Genomic DNA, 17587 nt, shown 5'->3' with positions numbered 1-17587 from the left:
TATTGCCCTTACTCTTATTGCTACTTACAACTTTGTATGTACTGGAGATAGAGCTGATGAGAGTATTTTCTCTGTAAGGAAAATATGAAATTTATGAAGCTGTGTATGTAGCTAATTAAGCAGAGATACAAATTTCCCCTGGATAATTAGAAATCCCCACTTTCAGCAGATTGCTTCTGCACTAAGAAGCAGGGATGTGCTTTGTGTACCTATTTCAGAAACTGCAGACACTGCACTTTGCTTAAAGAGTCAGTGTGCTTTTAAGTCTGTTTTAATATTCTCTGCTAACTGCGCCAATTTAACAAGCACATCACCAGTTTTGCTGTGCATTTTATTGCCCCTCCTCTTTCTCTTCTGTAGAGAGCATACATTCTGGTAAGGAGATTGAGAATAGGCTTTGTGAATTGGCAGCAGCAACATGCAATACAAATCTAACAAGCTGATACATGACACTGCAGTAGAAGTGCAACTTGATTTAATCAAATTGGAAAAGACTTGGAGGATGGCATTTTTCCAGAAGGGGAATCCTTTCTACAATCATGGAAATCTTCCAGCCCTCCAGGTCAGTCTGCAGAAAGCATATATCAACAGTTATGACTACTGAGCTGTCTTTAAGCTGACCCAGAAAAGTACAAAGGAACTCAATAGCTTGAACCAGCAGCCTGACTGGAAAGTGATGCAAACATCAGCAAAACGTACACCATACCTGCAAAAGGTTTTATTTTATCTTGATGAATAAAACTGCACCAAATAATCCTTCAATAAACAATTCAGTATCTAAAAGCACCATGTTAAAGTATCCCCACATTTACAGTACAATTTTATTTGACCTTCAGATAGAGACCAAAGTCGGCTAGACCACTCATTTTTGTCGATCCTGTTGTTGATTTCTAATGAGATTTTACTGTAACATTTTTTAAAGCAGATAACCCCTTCTGTGACACAACCCATTATATCAGCAGTTTGAAACTCATGCAGTTAGATCATTCAGTTATGCTACTTAATCTGGAAAACAAGTAACAACACAGACAGCATGCAGCATCACCTACCATTCTGCATCAGGATCAGTGAAGTTTGCAAAACTGAACTGGAGCATTTAGCAGGGATTTAATTATCAAGGTGCTGTCATTCTACAACTTCCAGAGCTTGTTACAGATTTCCTGGACCATCTCCACAGAGTTCCCTTTTGCACTAGTCTCATTCACTCAAATGAAGCTCTCAGTATCTGTTGGTTATTTCCTATTCTTTTTGTTAACATGTTGGCAGATTACCATGCTGCTATTTTGGTTGGATGACTAATGAAACCACTTATGACATTCTTACTCCTTTATGCATCAGCCATGGCTTTATAAATCCATGTTTCAAACACTGAGGGGACTCTTTTGGAAAACCATACCAGTCAAATTTGTACATTTACCATTTTGAATTTATTGTCATGGGTGCTTTACAAATTTGTGAGAGAGAGAAAGACAGAAGGAAAATTGCATGCAAAATAGGTACTGTAGATGTATGACTGGGTATACGAAGGCAGAATCGGGTCATCTTTCTTGGCCTCCAGCTACTGTACTTGAAAACAAGACAGTTACAGGTTGAAAAAATTAAATGTTTTTTTCATAAGATCATAGGAAGTAGAGCTATAGGGCTGGGTACAGCCTGGGGGTTGTGAGGAAGCTAGTTGCACTGATGCCAGAGCTGGTTCTATATCAACTTCAGCATAGGTCAGAGTACCTGGAGGGCTATTCTAAATTTCACCAGCTGGCTATGAGCCCCAATATGGGGATAGCCAGAGTGTAGTATACTAGCCACACCCCTTTTGCACCCCTCCTTACCTCCTGTACTGAGGATTGCAGGGGGTTGGGGAAATTAAGAATTGACTATGCCAGTCTACATCTCCTGGGGACTTCCCCATGCTAAGGAAATTCCCAGTTTGGGAGATGGCTTGTAAAAAGCTGTTAAGTTCTGTTAGAAATTCCCCAGGTCACCTCAAGACTTCCGTCCCATTTTATAATCACAGCAAACTCCCAGTTTTGTCTGAGAGAAATTAAGGAACATCTTTCCATAAAGGTAAGGATGGAAGTCTGTGCTGGAGAAAAACATCAGTAAGGAAAAGGTTATTATTTTCATGGGGCCAAGTTCTGAAGAACTTATTTTTTACTCAGACAAAACTCTCACTGAGGTCAATGAAACTTTTTTCTGAGGAAGGGCTGAAAAAGGACTTGGCCTATGGTGATTAATCCTTATTTGTATTCTCATGTTCATTCTGTAGAAGTGGCAGATTGCAAAATCATGGATGCAGCTGGGCATAAAGACAAGATATGTCACCCTTTTTAGGACTATGCTGTCATGGATCAGAAGAATGTTTTTGCATATTAGTAATCTTCCAGATGTAGCATAATGACCAGATACCATATCTAGTTTGGCCAAAGAAAGAGCTACTCCCCTTGCAAAGTGTACTTTTGAATATAAAGGGATTTGTTTCGGCTCATATGTTTTCCTCAGACAACCTTATCCATTTTGATGATGGATATAGAAGCATATGGAGGCCTTAAAAATAATTTCAGCAGATTAATGGAGTTTCAGAATTCTCCAGTGTGCTCTATAATGTTCTGACAGCATTCCGTTCCTCTCGCCTTCTTTATTTTCTTCATGCATGTGTTCAAAATGGTGCTTTTTGTCTAGGTCACTTTCAGGGTAAAGCTGGAATAATGATACTAACCTAGGCTACTTAGAAAAAAAGGGGTTGTGTATAAATTCCATCCTTTGTCAGATATCAGCTAAAAGGCTCAGCCTTCATTAACTTCTACTACTGTCCTAACTGATGTTACTGCTAATAAGAATACTATTTCCTAGAGGGAAATTTTCCTTCATGCCTCCATCCATGGGCTCAAGATGTCAGAGCTCTCAGAATGACATGCATGTTTCTGTGAGATCTTCCTAATTCCTTTAAAACATTTTTCTACACTTCAATAGTAATTAATTTTATTCCAGTATATTAATGAACTGTTTTGGCGGGCACCCATTAGACTGACACAGAATGACAGAGAGCCAACAAAGTGGGAGACAAAGGAGGTGGTGATGGTAAAGGTTCCTTTACTGTGGTGGCATCATCCTGTAGGAAGTCATTATGCTGTTGATGCCTGGATTCAGATTGGGTTGCATGTCATCAGGATTTTAGTCTTCTGCTTGTGTACTTCCATCCACTGGAGTTTACCTATGAATTGTCGTGATCTTCTTGGTGACATGGGAAACTCAGGGCAAAGGCTTTGACAGTAGTGTTTGTCAGGTAGTAATATACCAACTTGTGAGTCTTAGCTTTGTAGCTTGCTCTCCCAGGGCAAGTTGAAAGTGTAAAGGGTTCAAGAATTATTGAGGGCAAACCAGCTTTGATTTTCCCTGGCAGGATGGAGGCAAGGCTCTGACCTTTGCCTGAGTATGGATAGTGGTCTGACCAGGGAGGTCAGGTGTTTGTGGTATCTCCAAAGGCCCGTCCTAGGCTGCAGGTCAAGTCCAGTGTAAGAATCCAGAGACAGCCTGACATAATCTCATGATTTCTTTGTGAACCAGGAGATTAAATACTAAATTATTCCTGGTCTTTGGATTGAAGCTGAGATCAGTGATCCTTGAGGATTCCAGCACAATACTTACCAGCAGGTCTCTTAGTTCTTTCAAAAAGTTAGCAGGGTTTTCACCTATGAGTCTCGAGACCAATAAGACTGTTAAGTTCTTTTTTGTCCTTTTCTTCACAGACAATATGGATGCACTCAAATGTTTTCATTTCTGAGCTGGAACATTTTCAGCTGTGGGTGGAAGGGAATGTTACTGATGATTGATACTACACGAAGTAATAACACCAAAGAGGTTGCTGGCACTAAGAAAGATGACAGTGCACAGGTGGGTCTAAGACTAGACATGGTGCCAAAGTTGATGTTCTTCCAGAGCCCTCATGCAAGATGGGATAGATGCCATACATTCAGAGATGGCTGCAAGACAAAAATGGGGCTGATAATTTAATCAGTGCCAAGTTCTTCAAAACAACAGACAACGGCACAGAAGCCTCCTCATAGTCTAATACAGCAACTGGCTGTTGGGCTCTATAGAACAGGATTGGCTGCCTCCTGGGAACCCTGACCCTTAAAGGGGAAGACCATGCTGCTAGAGTTTTGAGATATGCACAACATAGTGAGAGATTCTGATAGGATTGATCTGTTCAGGTAATTTTATGAGGAGAACATAGAACTATGATAATCTTGCCTTAGCAAGTGCAGATACAAGATCAGTGGGTTGTTGAATTCATCCACATCATCTAAGGGCTAAGGATATTATTCTTGAGTCAATTATGAGTGCAGAGAAGATGTGTCTTTTCTGTGAGATTTTTCATATGTTGTGCAGATACCTTGTAATCAGAAGGAATGGCTACTAGCTAATTAGTGGCCCAGCCCTGCAGCCTTTACTTATAAAAGTAGTCCCCTTAACTTTCATGAGGCTACTCACAATTAATGGTTTCAGGCTTGGAGTTTTAGTGCTTTTCATGAGTTTTCTAATTATTTCTGGTTTCTTGGCTCTTTAAGTAGAATTTAAAATTATGCTAAAGGTTCTCTTTTGTTAACAGAAGCTATGAGAGGTTGCTTTTGCCATCTTTTATCACTGTCTACTGTAAACCTTGTATATGACAAGAGTATAATCATCATTCACCTTGCATTATTTCCTAATCCAGACTCCAAATAAGATCCAATATATGACAGTATATGTATTTCAGGACAGAAACCACCCTGGACAGTTCCATGGACTCCATGAGATCTAACGTTGACCTACTGGAGTAATGATCAGCATGGGCATGATAATGAGTGGCATGATATGGATGTGATTATGACTAAAGAGTTATAATAATGACTTCAGTGAAGTAGCACCCTTCTGGAATGCCTCCATACCACATCATTTATTCCTAACTTGCACTATCTTCAAAAGGTAGACTCCTGAAGGATAAAGTTGTTTCCTGGTATGGGTGAATAATATCAGCATTCTCAGTACTAGCAGAATGTGAAACAGTTGCACTACCGTTAACTTTATCAAAGTCTTGGGTGCCATAAACATTCAATTTGGTACTAGCAGTCCTCAGCACCAGCGTGGCAGCAGTATCTAACTTCTTACAGCGAGGATAAAATGTTATTTTGTATAACAATAACTGGTATTTTCCATGCTCAAAGCTTTGCACAAATAGCCTCTAGTTTCCCCTGCTGGTGCTGGCATGCATGTGCCTGAACGTTTCAAGTGTTTTTAAAAATGGTGCTCACCAATCTGGAAGGCCTGTCTCCGCTGTGTTCTGGAAGCTGTGTGTCCCTTCTTCTTTAAAAGCATCTGGCTTCCTGAGGGTAAAGGAAGCAGAAGGGGAGTAAAGAGCCTCCTGCGGAGAAAGGAATGGTCTAGACCCAGCCACATTCCCTTGAGTGGCTCAGAATGTTCAAAGGACTGCTCACATGGATGAAATGTGAAGAAGCCATGGAAGCATTTGAGGACTTTGAGCATGCCCATCTGCTAGAAACCGTGCTGCTGAGCATAATGAGCATGTTTTGTTTTCTTCCAGAGTCTAGGAAGAAACTTCTTCACTCTTGACTTCAAGAGAAATCAAAATGACGGGTGCTAAGCACACAGATTTTTGTGAAGGACCTCAGAAAATGGACAGTCTTTGGAGAAGGCCTTCAGCTAAACAGTTAACTCTCACATGCCTAGTAGAGGCATACAAACATAAAGTAAGAGGAAGGGGAAAGCAAACTTTGGGTCAGACCTAAAGTTTCTTGGTTTGTGCACTGAATTGACATGCAGGAAACCTAACTTGTTCCTCAGGAAATGGGCTCAAAGGCATGTAAATGTCATAGACTCATAGATTCTAGGGTCAAAAGGGACCAATGTGATCATCTAGTCTGACCCCCTGCACAAAGCAGGCCACAGAACCCTACCCATCCACTTCTATAACAAACCCCTAACCTACATCCGAGTTATTGAAGTCTTCAAATTGTGGTTTGAAGACCTCAAGCTGCAGAGAATCCACCAGCAAGTGACCCATGCCCCACGCTGCACAGCGTGTTCTTGATGGCAAGGAAGAAAGGTGCAGTATCCATCCTGCTTCTCTACCTTAGTTATTGATTACAGCACCACTTCATTCTCATAGGAGTGTGTCTGATTTCCTCTACTAAACTATTGGATACAACTGCTGTTATGAGGGAGAAGGACTAATAGAGACAAAAGTATCCAGAATGAAAGGTAGCTGGTTTTAGGACCCAATTTGAACCAGCTGATGTCTTACTTTAAATTGCTATCTTATGGAGGTGGTGTTCCTATTACCATGTACCCTGGTGAAGTCAATTTGGCTGGGAGACCCTGTTTTCAGATGCTTGGGGCCCTTTGTGCTACAAATATAAAACAAACCAAAGTCCATTTTTCACTCTGTGGTATCAGATGACAGATCAGTACATTTCATTTCCCTCACAAAGAAGAGTACTTTTAATCTCTCTCTCTCTCTCTCCCCCTCTTCTTTAAGACAATTAACTTGATAATGAAATCTTTAAAATGCATCTTCTGGAATATTAAAATAAGATGTTTGAAACCAAAATGGACACAGCAACCATAAGAAATTGTTTTGCAACCCTTGAACAACAAGAAGATTAATAGCTTTCAGGGGCCAAGGGATGCTGCAGAAGAATATGGCAGATATAATCCATCTTCTCAAAGATTTTTTCAGGTATATTGATTTAATGATATGTAGCTTGACCTCATTAGCCATTCCAGCAAAGATTTCTGTCATATATGATCAGATACTTGCTAAACAATGTCAGCATGCATGAAAAAAATCCCGAAACTAAGCTGTTCTGAAAAAGTCTATAAATCTATACTTCAGTTTCTCTTCGACGGGCTTCTTTGGACAGCCATCCTTGAAGAAGGCTTTAGTCTTAGTGTTTTATTTCTTATTCCATTGCTTTTGACAGAGGGCAACCTGTACTTTCATTTCTAGATGTAGGCTCAATGCAGTTCAGGAGGTGTAATAAGCCACCTTCAAAGTTCCCACCTAATCCTGGTCACTGCTCCAGTCTCCAGCATAAAGGAGAGCGGCATCAAGAACCAAATTTATTTTTTTTCAGTGGGGTTGCTAAATTGTCTATAGAATATTCTGTTCACAGTGTTGTAGCTGTGTTGGTCCCAGGATATGCTGTAGCTGTCTTGGTCTCAAAGCAACCATTCTATACCTGATCTTTCAATACTTGTCCTTAAGGGAAACCTGCACAACCCCTCAAAAGGTGAACCTGGGAACTTAAATTCATAACTGTGCTAAACACAAAAATCATGGACTTAACAGGGACATTGGTTTTATGGGTCATTACAATTTGAGAAACACAAAATTGGTTATAAGGGAATCCAAAGCATCTTTTCATAGGCCAAGAAGTTTTAAATTCATTTGAAACAGAGCATTTCAAAAGAACCAAAGTCTAATATCCAGTATTCTATCCTTCTAAATCATTGCCATATTATTCATCGATTGTTAACCCCTCTCAGTGCTCATCTTCTTCTGAACCTGGTATACTACTGTCTATTATCCATTTAACATATGATTGAAACCAATGGAATGTTAGTACATATAGGTACTATATTCCATAATGCAGCAGAAGCATTCTGCCTGGTAGATAAAGAAGCAGTCAAATGGTTAAGAAGTTATTTGCTGTTAAAATATCCTAAAGTGATCATTTTTTAAGAAGTAAACTTGCAACATTGCTTTAATATAATAACATTGTTCAACGAGAAGCAAAGGGCTTTGTGTTACTGTCCTCAAAAACAATTTAATACAATGACTGTAATTATGCTACACTATTTAAATAGGTCAAGATTAGAAAAGCTTGACAAAGGTGTTTGGAAACTGATATTTACAGTCTCAGGAAAAAGGAAAGAGAGCGAGAGAGAGGAAAAAAAGAGGAATTTTATTTTGCATTTAGCCCTATCATCTTTCACCTCATAATCTAAATATCACTGATTTTTTAATGCAATAGCTGACTCTTGCATAATAGCTACTAGAAGGAAAGAATGTTATTGATTCTCGGATCCCAGAATGAATTTGCAGGGCTGACAGTTAGAAAAACAGCTTTATATTGTAAACAGAACAAATCTGATCTGGAGTCACTGAAAGGGAAAAAACATTGAACCTCACCATACCATTTTGCAGTCACTTTTTGTTAAGAACAAGTCTGTGGGCAGGGAGGCTAGCCTAGTGGTTGGAGCAGAAGTCACCAAGCTTAGTGGTCAGCACCTGAATCAGGAGCCAAGTTATCAAGCCCAGGGAATGAGCTACAGCTGAGAGCCAGGAATCAGGAACCGAATGTCAGAAGCCAAATACCAAGTCCAGAGGCAAGAATCAGGAGTCAAAGGTCAGCGCCAGATGATCAGCCAGAGCAGGGACAGGAGTAGAGACCGGGAGCCAGGGGAGGAACCAGGACTGCGAGCCAGGAACAAGGAACATGGGACAGGAGCAAGGAAGGCACTGAGAGCAGGATCAGAAACACAGCTGCAGGCATGGAATACCGTTGAACAGCCAGAGACCCAGATCTGCTGTAGTATTTGAAAATGTGCCTGCTAGGGTCTTCCGCCAATCAGAAGTCCAGATTCATTAGATGAATCAGCTAAGAGCAATGAGCTGGGTCTGGGTTCAGCTGTGGGTTCCTGACACTTTTCATGGGAGAACTTCACTTTCAGTTTTTTGAAGTTGTGAGACAGTATGTTCTGGAGTATAGGAGTGGAAGTCAAGAAATCTTGAGTTCTAGTCATCAGACTTTCACTGACTTTGTTGAGTGAGGAAAAGAGGTAAAGTGGCTTGTTAAATGCAAAGTTCTACATCTGTGAAATAGGGATAATATTTAGCTATCTCACAGGGCTTTGAAGATGTAAGAGCAATAGATAAATTAAGATATTATTTTATAGGGGAATTGTAACCACTGAAAATCAGAGATCTTGGATTTCTCCAGAACTCCCTGAAACATAAACTTTAAGTTATATGAGTGTTATTCTTTTCCTTTTATTTAGTAACTGCTGCAGAATCCTTTTTCCCTCCTGCCACTGGGAATTCATCTAATATGATTTTATTAGCTCAGAAGAAAGTAGAGAATGCACCACAGTCAGACAGGTCCTTAGATTACTTCTGCCAGACAGGGAGTGGGTGTTATTTTGTATTATGTTGTAATTTCACGATCTTGGACATGAGAAACACTATATCAAAATGGGAAAGCCATGTTATGCTAATTAATTAATTTGTTTTGTTTTTTTTACTTCAACTATCAGTACCTGTTTTTAACATTTCAGTATAGGCTAACAGAGATTCCAGTAATTTCTCAGCAGGCTGCTTTTTCATATATCTTCTCTACTCCTTTTTGCCAGTTTTTCAAATTAACATTTTCTTCTCTACAAGAAGGAAAAGATAATCTCAAGTAATCTTTTCTACTTCAAATGGTTTTGCACCTTCATTCTTCTGAGAAAACCTTTTAACTGCCCCCTCAAATTCCTACTTGAACTACTTTGTTCCATCTAATGGACACCATACATAAAATTTTCAAAAGTGCCTAAATGATTTAGGAGTTTGTCTCATTTTCAAAAGTGAAAGTCAATGGAACTTAGGCTTCTAAGTCCCTAAGTCACTTTTGAAAATGGGACTTAGGCTCCCAAGTAATTTGGTGGCTTATGAAAGTTTTACCCCACGCCTCAAAAGCAGATTGGAGTTGTGTTTTTTTTCCCACCATGAAGGTGTAATAACTAAAATTACAAAGATTCATGGTACCATCAAATATAGCAAGAGTGGTACCTTCTTCACTATTTACTTGCTGTTTGATGCTGTGCTGTGCTCTTCAGAAACAGTTTTCTGAAATGCTAATTCAGGGAGAAATTCATGCCTGTGTAAGGACCATCAAAATGACTGGTCCTTTTTATAGGTGAAAATTTCACCCTCAGTGTGTGCCACATTGAATAGTTTGTTACCTGCTATAGAAGATAACCTGTGGCACAGAAATCTCAGTTTTAAAAGCTCTTTTATTTCTGACCTTTAGATGTTGCTCTGTGCTTTCAGGTTCAAGTACACACATTAAAACAAGATGGGTGGTCACATAAACAGAGAGGAAGGGATGACATCAGAGTGACATTTGCAATAAAGTTTGGTCTAATGATCATGAAAAAGTTGTGATATGTACAAAACATTTATACTTGGAAAGGAAAATGTTCTGGTTGACAGGCCTTAATGGAAGAGGGAGCCTCCATGTCTCATAGAATCATAAAATGTAGAGTTGGAAGGTACCTCAAAAGATCGTCTAGTCCAGCCCCTTGCTCTGAGGCAGGACCAAGTATACCTCCTAGACCATCCCTTACAGGTGTTGCTCTAACCTATTGTTAAAAAACTTCAATGACAGGGATTTCACAAACTCCCATAGAAACCTATTCCAGCACTTAACTATTCTTATAGTTAAGAAGATTTTCCTAGTATCCAATGTAAATCTCCTTGCTGCAGATTAAAGTGATTATTTCTTGTCCTATCTTCAGCGGACATGGAGAACAACTGATCACCATCCTCTTTGTAACAGCCTTGAACCCTCAACTTTTTTCAAATCATTACTGGGTTTGGGTATCCTGGATGCTTTAACTTATGACTGAAATCTATCAAAACAATGTTGTTTGAGCAGATCCAGAAGTGAAGACAGTTCTGTAGAAACTAACAACTCAGCACTTGAATTCCTGCCTCTCCACTATGTCTAACAGATGGTAGTAGCCTTTGTTTAATCATACTCATAAATATCATACTATATGGAATATCTATTTAATTTTGTCTTATGTGGACATCAGACTAATATTTAGTGCAGACAAGATCCTACAGTTCTGCTGCCACATTCTGTATGTTTGCTTAACCCCAGGGTGATATATATTCCAAAGTGTCAGGTGCCTTAAAATGTCATACACACCCCTGAGAGATCTTCATGGTCTGTGAATTAAAATTTAATTACATGCATCAGACACAGCTACAAAAGATTTAGACCTCCTAGATGGCAAACATAACATTCAGGTAGACTAAAATCCTGGTATGAGTCAGGCCTTGGTATTCCTTCTAAAACACAGAAGCAGCTTTTTCAAAGCTTTTCGTTCTGGGAATATCATTAAGTGATGCTGTCATAATAGCAACAATGATTTTTAAGATTTAGTTGTCCCTTGGGAGCTTTATGTCAAACAATGTGTCATTACAGAACTATATCATCAGTGTGGAAATAATTACTTCTGACGCAAAAAACCCCTATATGTTGATTCTTCACACAAAGTAAAAGAAAGGCTGCCTGTGAATTTATGACTATTCTGATAAGAAATATGTGCAATATTTTTTAGCAATTCAATAAGGCGCATTTAATGTAAAGTTTATGAAGTGTCTGATGAAATTCTGTCGCAACTCCCTCTCTATCCATTATGAACCTTCATGATTGCAGGATAAAATACAGATGAAAGCAATTAACATTACACAGCTGCTACAGTGTAAAATAATCAGGGGAAACAACAGTTAGGGAAAGAACCCATAGAAGGGACAAATTTACTCATGTAAACAGGAGGTAAACAAGAGAGGTAAACAACAGGAAAGGAAATTAAACTCACCAGGCACAGAGGCTAAGATTCAGAGGTCCATCAGTAAACTATTTTAAAGGGGCTCCCTCAGAAGAACTTCTAAAAATGGAGCGTGGTTATGTTAAAAAAACCCTTTGCTACACTGGCCTAATTTATTGCACATTTCCCCAAAGCTAAGCTGTACAACTTTTACAGAAAGTAAATACAAGGAAAGCCACGAACAAAGCTTTTAAAAGCAGTGAACACACACACAAATTCCATAATAAATAATTAATGGCGATCAATTACTCAAAACAAAGATGCACATATTTTTAATAATTTTCCACAGAATCAGATGACAATTTCATAGATTATGAGCAAATTAAATGCAACTATAAGCCTGTTTTGACCCTGTTCATGCAGAAGAAAATAGTCAAAAGTAATATTTGTATATCACCTTCAGCATGAAGGTCACCCTTAGACTATATTAGCAAGAAGTGGATCTGGGAAACCAGAGGGCTGGAGACGTAGGAAACCAGGTCAAGAACAAAAGATAAAAGATTCTAGGCTTCTTGGCTTTGTTGCTGTGTGCTCTGTTTTTGGACTTGTCTTGCAGGAGTTTCTTTTCATTCTGCCTCACCTCTTAGAATAACTTTTGAAATGTCTGCTCCAATATAGTTTCATATACTGGGAGGGAGGCTTAGCTTTTAGCCTAGGTTCAGCCTCACTTCATTCTTCAGGCTGGTTCTTCTTCTCCGGTCAGACCTGCTGGACTTTCACTGCAGATCGATGTGTTTTGTGAATTGATATTTTGATTTTTTTGTATACCAAGCCTTATAAGTAGGCCAAGAGAATGGACACAAACAATGGAGAGAAGCTCAGAAATTGTTTTAATAACACTGAAATAAATAATGAAATAATGAAAATAAATAAAATGTAGGTATAGATTTGAAGTCAAAAGATAGAGTAAGTGGCAAAGTACTCAGTGTGGCTTTATGTCCAATTTTGAGTGGACCATTGAAAACTGCACAAGTGATAAAAATGATTTTAAAGTGCACCTAAGTGCACTGCAGTGACCACCATGATATTCAAGCATCTCCTGATCCTTTCAAATATTTGACTGGAATGTGCGTACATTCACCGCACAGTATTGGGCTATGGAGTAGCTGCCAACAGGAATATCCTTAACCTGGACGAGCTATTTTGTTAAATTAACACTTGTGAATGGTTCATAAAATTGAGATGAAAGAGAAAAATACTTACCTGAAAAACTGTTTCTCTGCAGATATCATTTCAAAAGGATTCTCACTCTTGATTTTTAGCTCCTTAGTATGAGGTTGGTAGAACTTCTACAGTCCTTAAAGAATTCTGATCTTGGAGAGCACCATTAAGTTACATTAGGATCTGTGCCCCCTACTGCATGTTACATGCCAAATCCTGCAGTATATAAATGTTGTCCTCTAAACCTTCCAATCTGTTTGTTCAGTTGCACAGGAAGTGATGCTCCCGTGATGATAAGGTAATTCAAAAATTATTCAAGTTAAAAAAGTATGCCCCAGAAAAAGAAAAAAAATAATAATTAGGTATAAGCAGGGAAATACTAAAAGAATATAATTCCCAAAATGTGAAGGGAGAATTGTGTCACAATAATCTCTTCAAAGAAGCAGATGGAATTTCCTCTCTCTAAAGATATCTCCCAGGATTTATATAAACCCTAGGCTTTAGATATGAGGGAACCGAGGCTTTAACTGGACCAACTAAACACATTAGAGGCGTATTTGCCTTGTCTAAATTAGGCTTTTAACATGTGTTAGCTAACTCATCAAAATCCTGCTCTAAACAAGGCCTCTGAGACAGACAGTAGTCACAATCTTGCCTGGGACCAAATGTGCCTTGATGTGGCCTTCCGGGGTTTAGTCAGACCAGGTCATTACAAAAGGAAACACATTCAAATACCCATGTAGACGTTGTCTTCTTGGTAACAGCACTGCACCATGAATTAGCATAAAATATTTAAAAAAAACAATTGGGTGGTTTTCTAAAGTAAATTTTTTGACCCTAGTAGAACCCCAAGAACATTTTGACAAATATACAGAAAAAGCCTCCCCAAGGATGGGCATTTGATGTGGAAATAATGTTATAAGGACAATCAGGGCCAGTGCTTCCATTAGGCGACCCGAGGCGGTTGCTGAGGGCGCCAGGATTTGGGGGGCAGCATTTTGTGCGCTCCCCACGGGGGCTTCCGGTACCGCTCCCGTTGCGCTGTTGAAGAAGGAACTTCTGCCGACGTGCCGCGGAAAACAGCAGCAGGCAATTGAGCAGCTCAATGACTGCCACTGCCGCTGTCGCCTGCGGCATTTCGGCGGAGGGTCCTTCTTCGGAGGCACGATGGGAGTGGAACTGGAAGCTCCCACGTGCCCCATGGGGGGCGCACAAAATGCTGCCTCCTATATTCTGCCTTCTGGCGCCGCTCCTGAGGACGATAGGCTCACTTAAGTGGAATAATGTTATTTGATGAGGAATCTCAGCTGAGTCCACAGCACCAAATAATAAAAATAAAGTTCAGTAGTCATTCTCTAGATCTGGAAGCTTAGTTAATTCTTTAGGCTGTACTAACTGCATCCAGGGCTGATCAGAGTGGAGAAAAGGGAGAACAACTGTACTGGGGCCCTGCACTCAGGGGCCAACTCAAAATGTCTGTAAGTAGGTTGAAATGGGAGGAGGTGGGGATCCAGCAAACATGATGTACCGGGGCCCCAAATTTCTCTTGATGGGCTTGACTGCCTCCAGAAAAATGACTTTCCAAGTATCAAACTCAGTGGTTGAAACAGATCTTCATCAGCTTAGTCAGGATCATATTATTATCCCAAGACGCAAGGGGCTTTTTAATGTGTGTGTGGGATCAAATGTGTCAAGCCCCTCATGAGCCTGAGAGTAAGGGGCTGCGGAGACACTTGTTTACCTTTGACTGAAAGGCCTAAAAAGCAGTGAGACATACCTGGCTGGAGTTTACTTTGTTTTAAGCTAGGTACTGACAAACAACTTTTGTGCTTGAAAAGTAAAGAGGTTCCCCAGGGCCAAATCATATCACATTGCAAATTTTCTTTTCTATTTGGAATCGTAGGTCCTTGCAAAAGGTTTCCATGATGGCAGGAGGACATGAATCACCTGCTTACACACACTGTGTATATGAAGCTCTACTGTGTCAGGACAAGGGCTTCCTGATTGAGATCGAGTGAGGTGCAATGGTTTTGCATGATGATCTGAGGTCAGAATCTCAGTTTGATGGAATCCTCTTTAGCCAATGGCAAAAGATTTTAGAATCAGACCTGTTTGGGACAGTATGGGGCTATAAGGAAAATTAAGTGTTTCTCTCTTCTTAGGTTTGCCAGAGCTGGTGCTGCCAGAGGGACTGATGGGAAGGTGTTCAGGAGCTTCATTATCAGAGTATGGAATCCACTGCTAATGCAGTTTCTTTTTGGTGCCATGATGAGAACACTAGCAGTTTCTTGTTCAAGTGGGTGGCACCTCCAGTATCCCTAGATGGAGGAAGAGCTGATCTGGCACTCCCTGATCCAGAGACCACTCAGGAGGATCTGTTACAGACTAACTCAGCCTGTGTGTCATTTTCTCCCATCAGGTATGGAATGTGTGATCCTTCTGGCTTGGTTATGTAAAGTATGGTGATGCGATTGTCCATTTGAACAAGTGTCACCTTCTGGGATATTAGTTTGTGATCTACATGATCCCATTTATGTCCAAATAATTTATGTGCAGTTGTTTCTGAAGAGATCAGCTTCCCTGCTTATAGAGTCCCTTTGTGTTAGCTCCCCATCTCAGGCTGGAAGCACTGATGGTCACTGTGATTTGAACAGGAGGGGTTTGGAAGCCCATTCCTGTTTGAAAAGTGCCCTGGATTTCCACCAGGCTAGACAGGTCCAAAGGAGATCCATTATATGGATTTACCTGGATGCAATGTGAAAGTCTTTGTGAGGCATGCTTCCACTAGGATCTCAAGATCCACTGTGGTTATTGCATATGGAGTTGTCCTATGAATACAGCTTTGTTTTCTAGAAACAACATTCATATAGTATGTTTCAAACTGTGACCTGCTGACTCATCCAGATCCTTTCTGCCAGACTGGTGATATCCTGGATCCTGTGTTCGGACAGGGAGGTTTTGAGCTGACTTGTTTTCTAGCAGGGTTTCTAGGCACCCCAGTTGTCCGCTGGGGACAAGTTGGGGCTTTGGGTAGTTTATCGTGAACCCTACTAACTCCAAAGCAGTGGTGATAGCTATTAATCTTTTGATGCACTAGAGAATGGTGTCCTTCATCAGCCAATCATCCAAGTTGGGGAACACATTAATTCCCATCCTGTGCGGTTAGGCCATGACAATTGCCAAAGACCAGCCCATACTGGTCTAAAAGGCAAACACATAAAATAGGTTATGCTGTTTCCTTCAAGAAATATGAGGTACTTCTGTTGCTTGGGAAATATTCCTGTGCGCAGGTCAAGGTCCTAAGTACGCTGCTGTTCTTGCTCCCATAGAAGAGGCTTTGGGGCTCCCAGGGTGACCATTTCTCTTTGACTACATAGCGATTCAGTTCCTTGAAATTCTGGTTAAGCCAAAGTCCCCAGATTTGACTATCAAGAAGCACTTGGAATAAAACCCCTTAAGCCTATCACCTCATGGTGCAAATCTGAAGGCTCTCTCTTTCAGGACAGATTGGATTTCCTGCATCATCTTTTCCTGATCTAAAGGAGCCCAAGAGCATTTTAAGATGGGACTGCGGGTGGGAAAATCTGATCTTGTAGCCCCAAGGAACAATGCTCATGACCCATGTGTCAGAAGTGACCAGGGCCATCATGGGTAAAAGGCTCCAGGTCAACCTCTGACAAATAGGTCCTGGCAGACTACTGGTAATTGAAGGATTCTGGAGCATTTAGTTAACCTATAAAAACCTTTTGGGTTTTGATGCTTGCTGAAAGAGGCTGCTGAAGCTAAGTGTCCTGTGCAGGGAAAACTGAGCATCCTCGAAGCCATATGTTAATCTGAGACCTGGGTTTTAAACTGGAGACTTTCCGTTTCCTCCCTTGAACAAGGGACCAAAAGGAGAAGACACGGGTCCAAGAGAACCCAATACAGCCATTGTTTCCTTTGTCTTCTGCAGTGAGGTTCCATTCGATCCCCAAAACAAATTCTCTCTAGTGTATTGTAGATCCTTGGGCTCTCTCTGGACCTTTTGTTGGAATTCAGAGGTCTGCAGTGAAGCAAACTTGTGGGCATCCACCTCTAGGCAGTGGTCTCTGAAGTCATGTCACTCACATCAAAAGCTGCCCAATCTAAATCTACACCTTTCTGGATTAGATTACAGGAAGGATGAAGAGAACTGAACAGCGTAAAGGCTTTCTTTGATAGTTTCATCTGACTGTTGGCTATGAAGCCTTGGCAGTACATGATCTGAAGGGTTGTAACCATAGACTGGTAAACATTTATTCCGAATGAATCCAAAGGCACAGCATTGGATTCTGGGGCAAAGTACTGTAATTAAACTAAAAATCATCCATCTTGGATTTATGTTGGAAAAACTAGGGAAAGGTAGTATCATCCCATGAAGAGTTACCTTCTTGGTGCTCCTCAATACAGAATATGTATTTGGCATCAGATGAATCCTCTCATGCATTTGATTTCAGACAGCTCTTTACTGAAATATCTAGATTCTCTAACACCCCCCTCCCACATACATATTCATATCCAGAGACCGGGCTGATGATTCCAGAGACTTAGTATATACTCAGCTGCCATGATCAGTCATGATCTTCTATGAGGCTGCCACAAAGTGCTGTGTACCAGCTGAGCATTCCTCTTGCCCTGTATCAGCAGGTGTAGGATCTCTTGGCACAGCTGGACCTTTTTTTGTACTGAGGCACAAGCTTGTATCCTGAGAATTGGTGCTCCTGACATGGAAGCTCTGGATTCACAT

General features: G+C 40.4%; 1 protein-coding gene across 26 annotated transcripts in view; it reads right to left on the bottom strand.

Annotated features, from left to right (window-relative positions):
* Positions 1-17587, bottom strand: part of GPHN (gephyrin) — a 596340-nt gene that overhangs the window by 29010 nt on the left and 549743 nt on the right. For 19 of the 26 annotated variants that reach the window (XM_050953500.1, XM_050953497.1, XM_050953498.1 and 16 more), the window contains one exon: positions 5292-5363. The exons of the other annotated variants lie outside the window; for them this stretch is intronic. In XM_050953500.1, coding sequence (XP_050809457.1) covers positions 5292-5363 — 72 coding nt within the window. The remainder of the gene's footprint in view (positions 1-5291; positions 5364-17587) is intronic. 26 annotated transcript variants of the gene reach the window in all.

Source organism: Gopherus flavomarginatus, chromosome 5 (assembly GCF_025201925.1).
Source record: "Gopherus flavomarginatus isolate rGopFla2 chromosome 5, rGopFla2.mat.asm, whole genome shotgun sequence".
In the NCBI taxonomy this organism is placed as follows: domain Eukaryota; kingdom Metazoa; phylum Chordata; order Testudines; family Testudinidae; genus Gopherus; species Gopherus flavomarginatus.
Note: the sequence above shows the minus strand (reverse complement) of the source record. Positions and strands in the feature narration are given on the sequence as shown.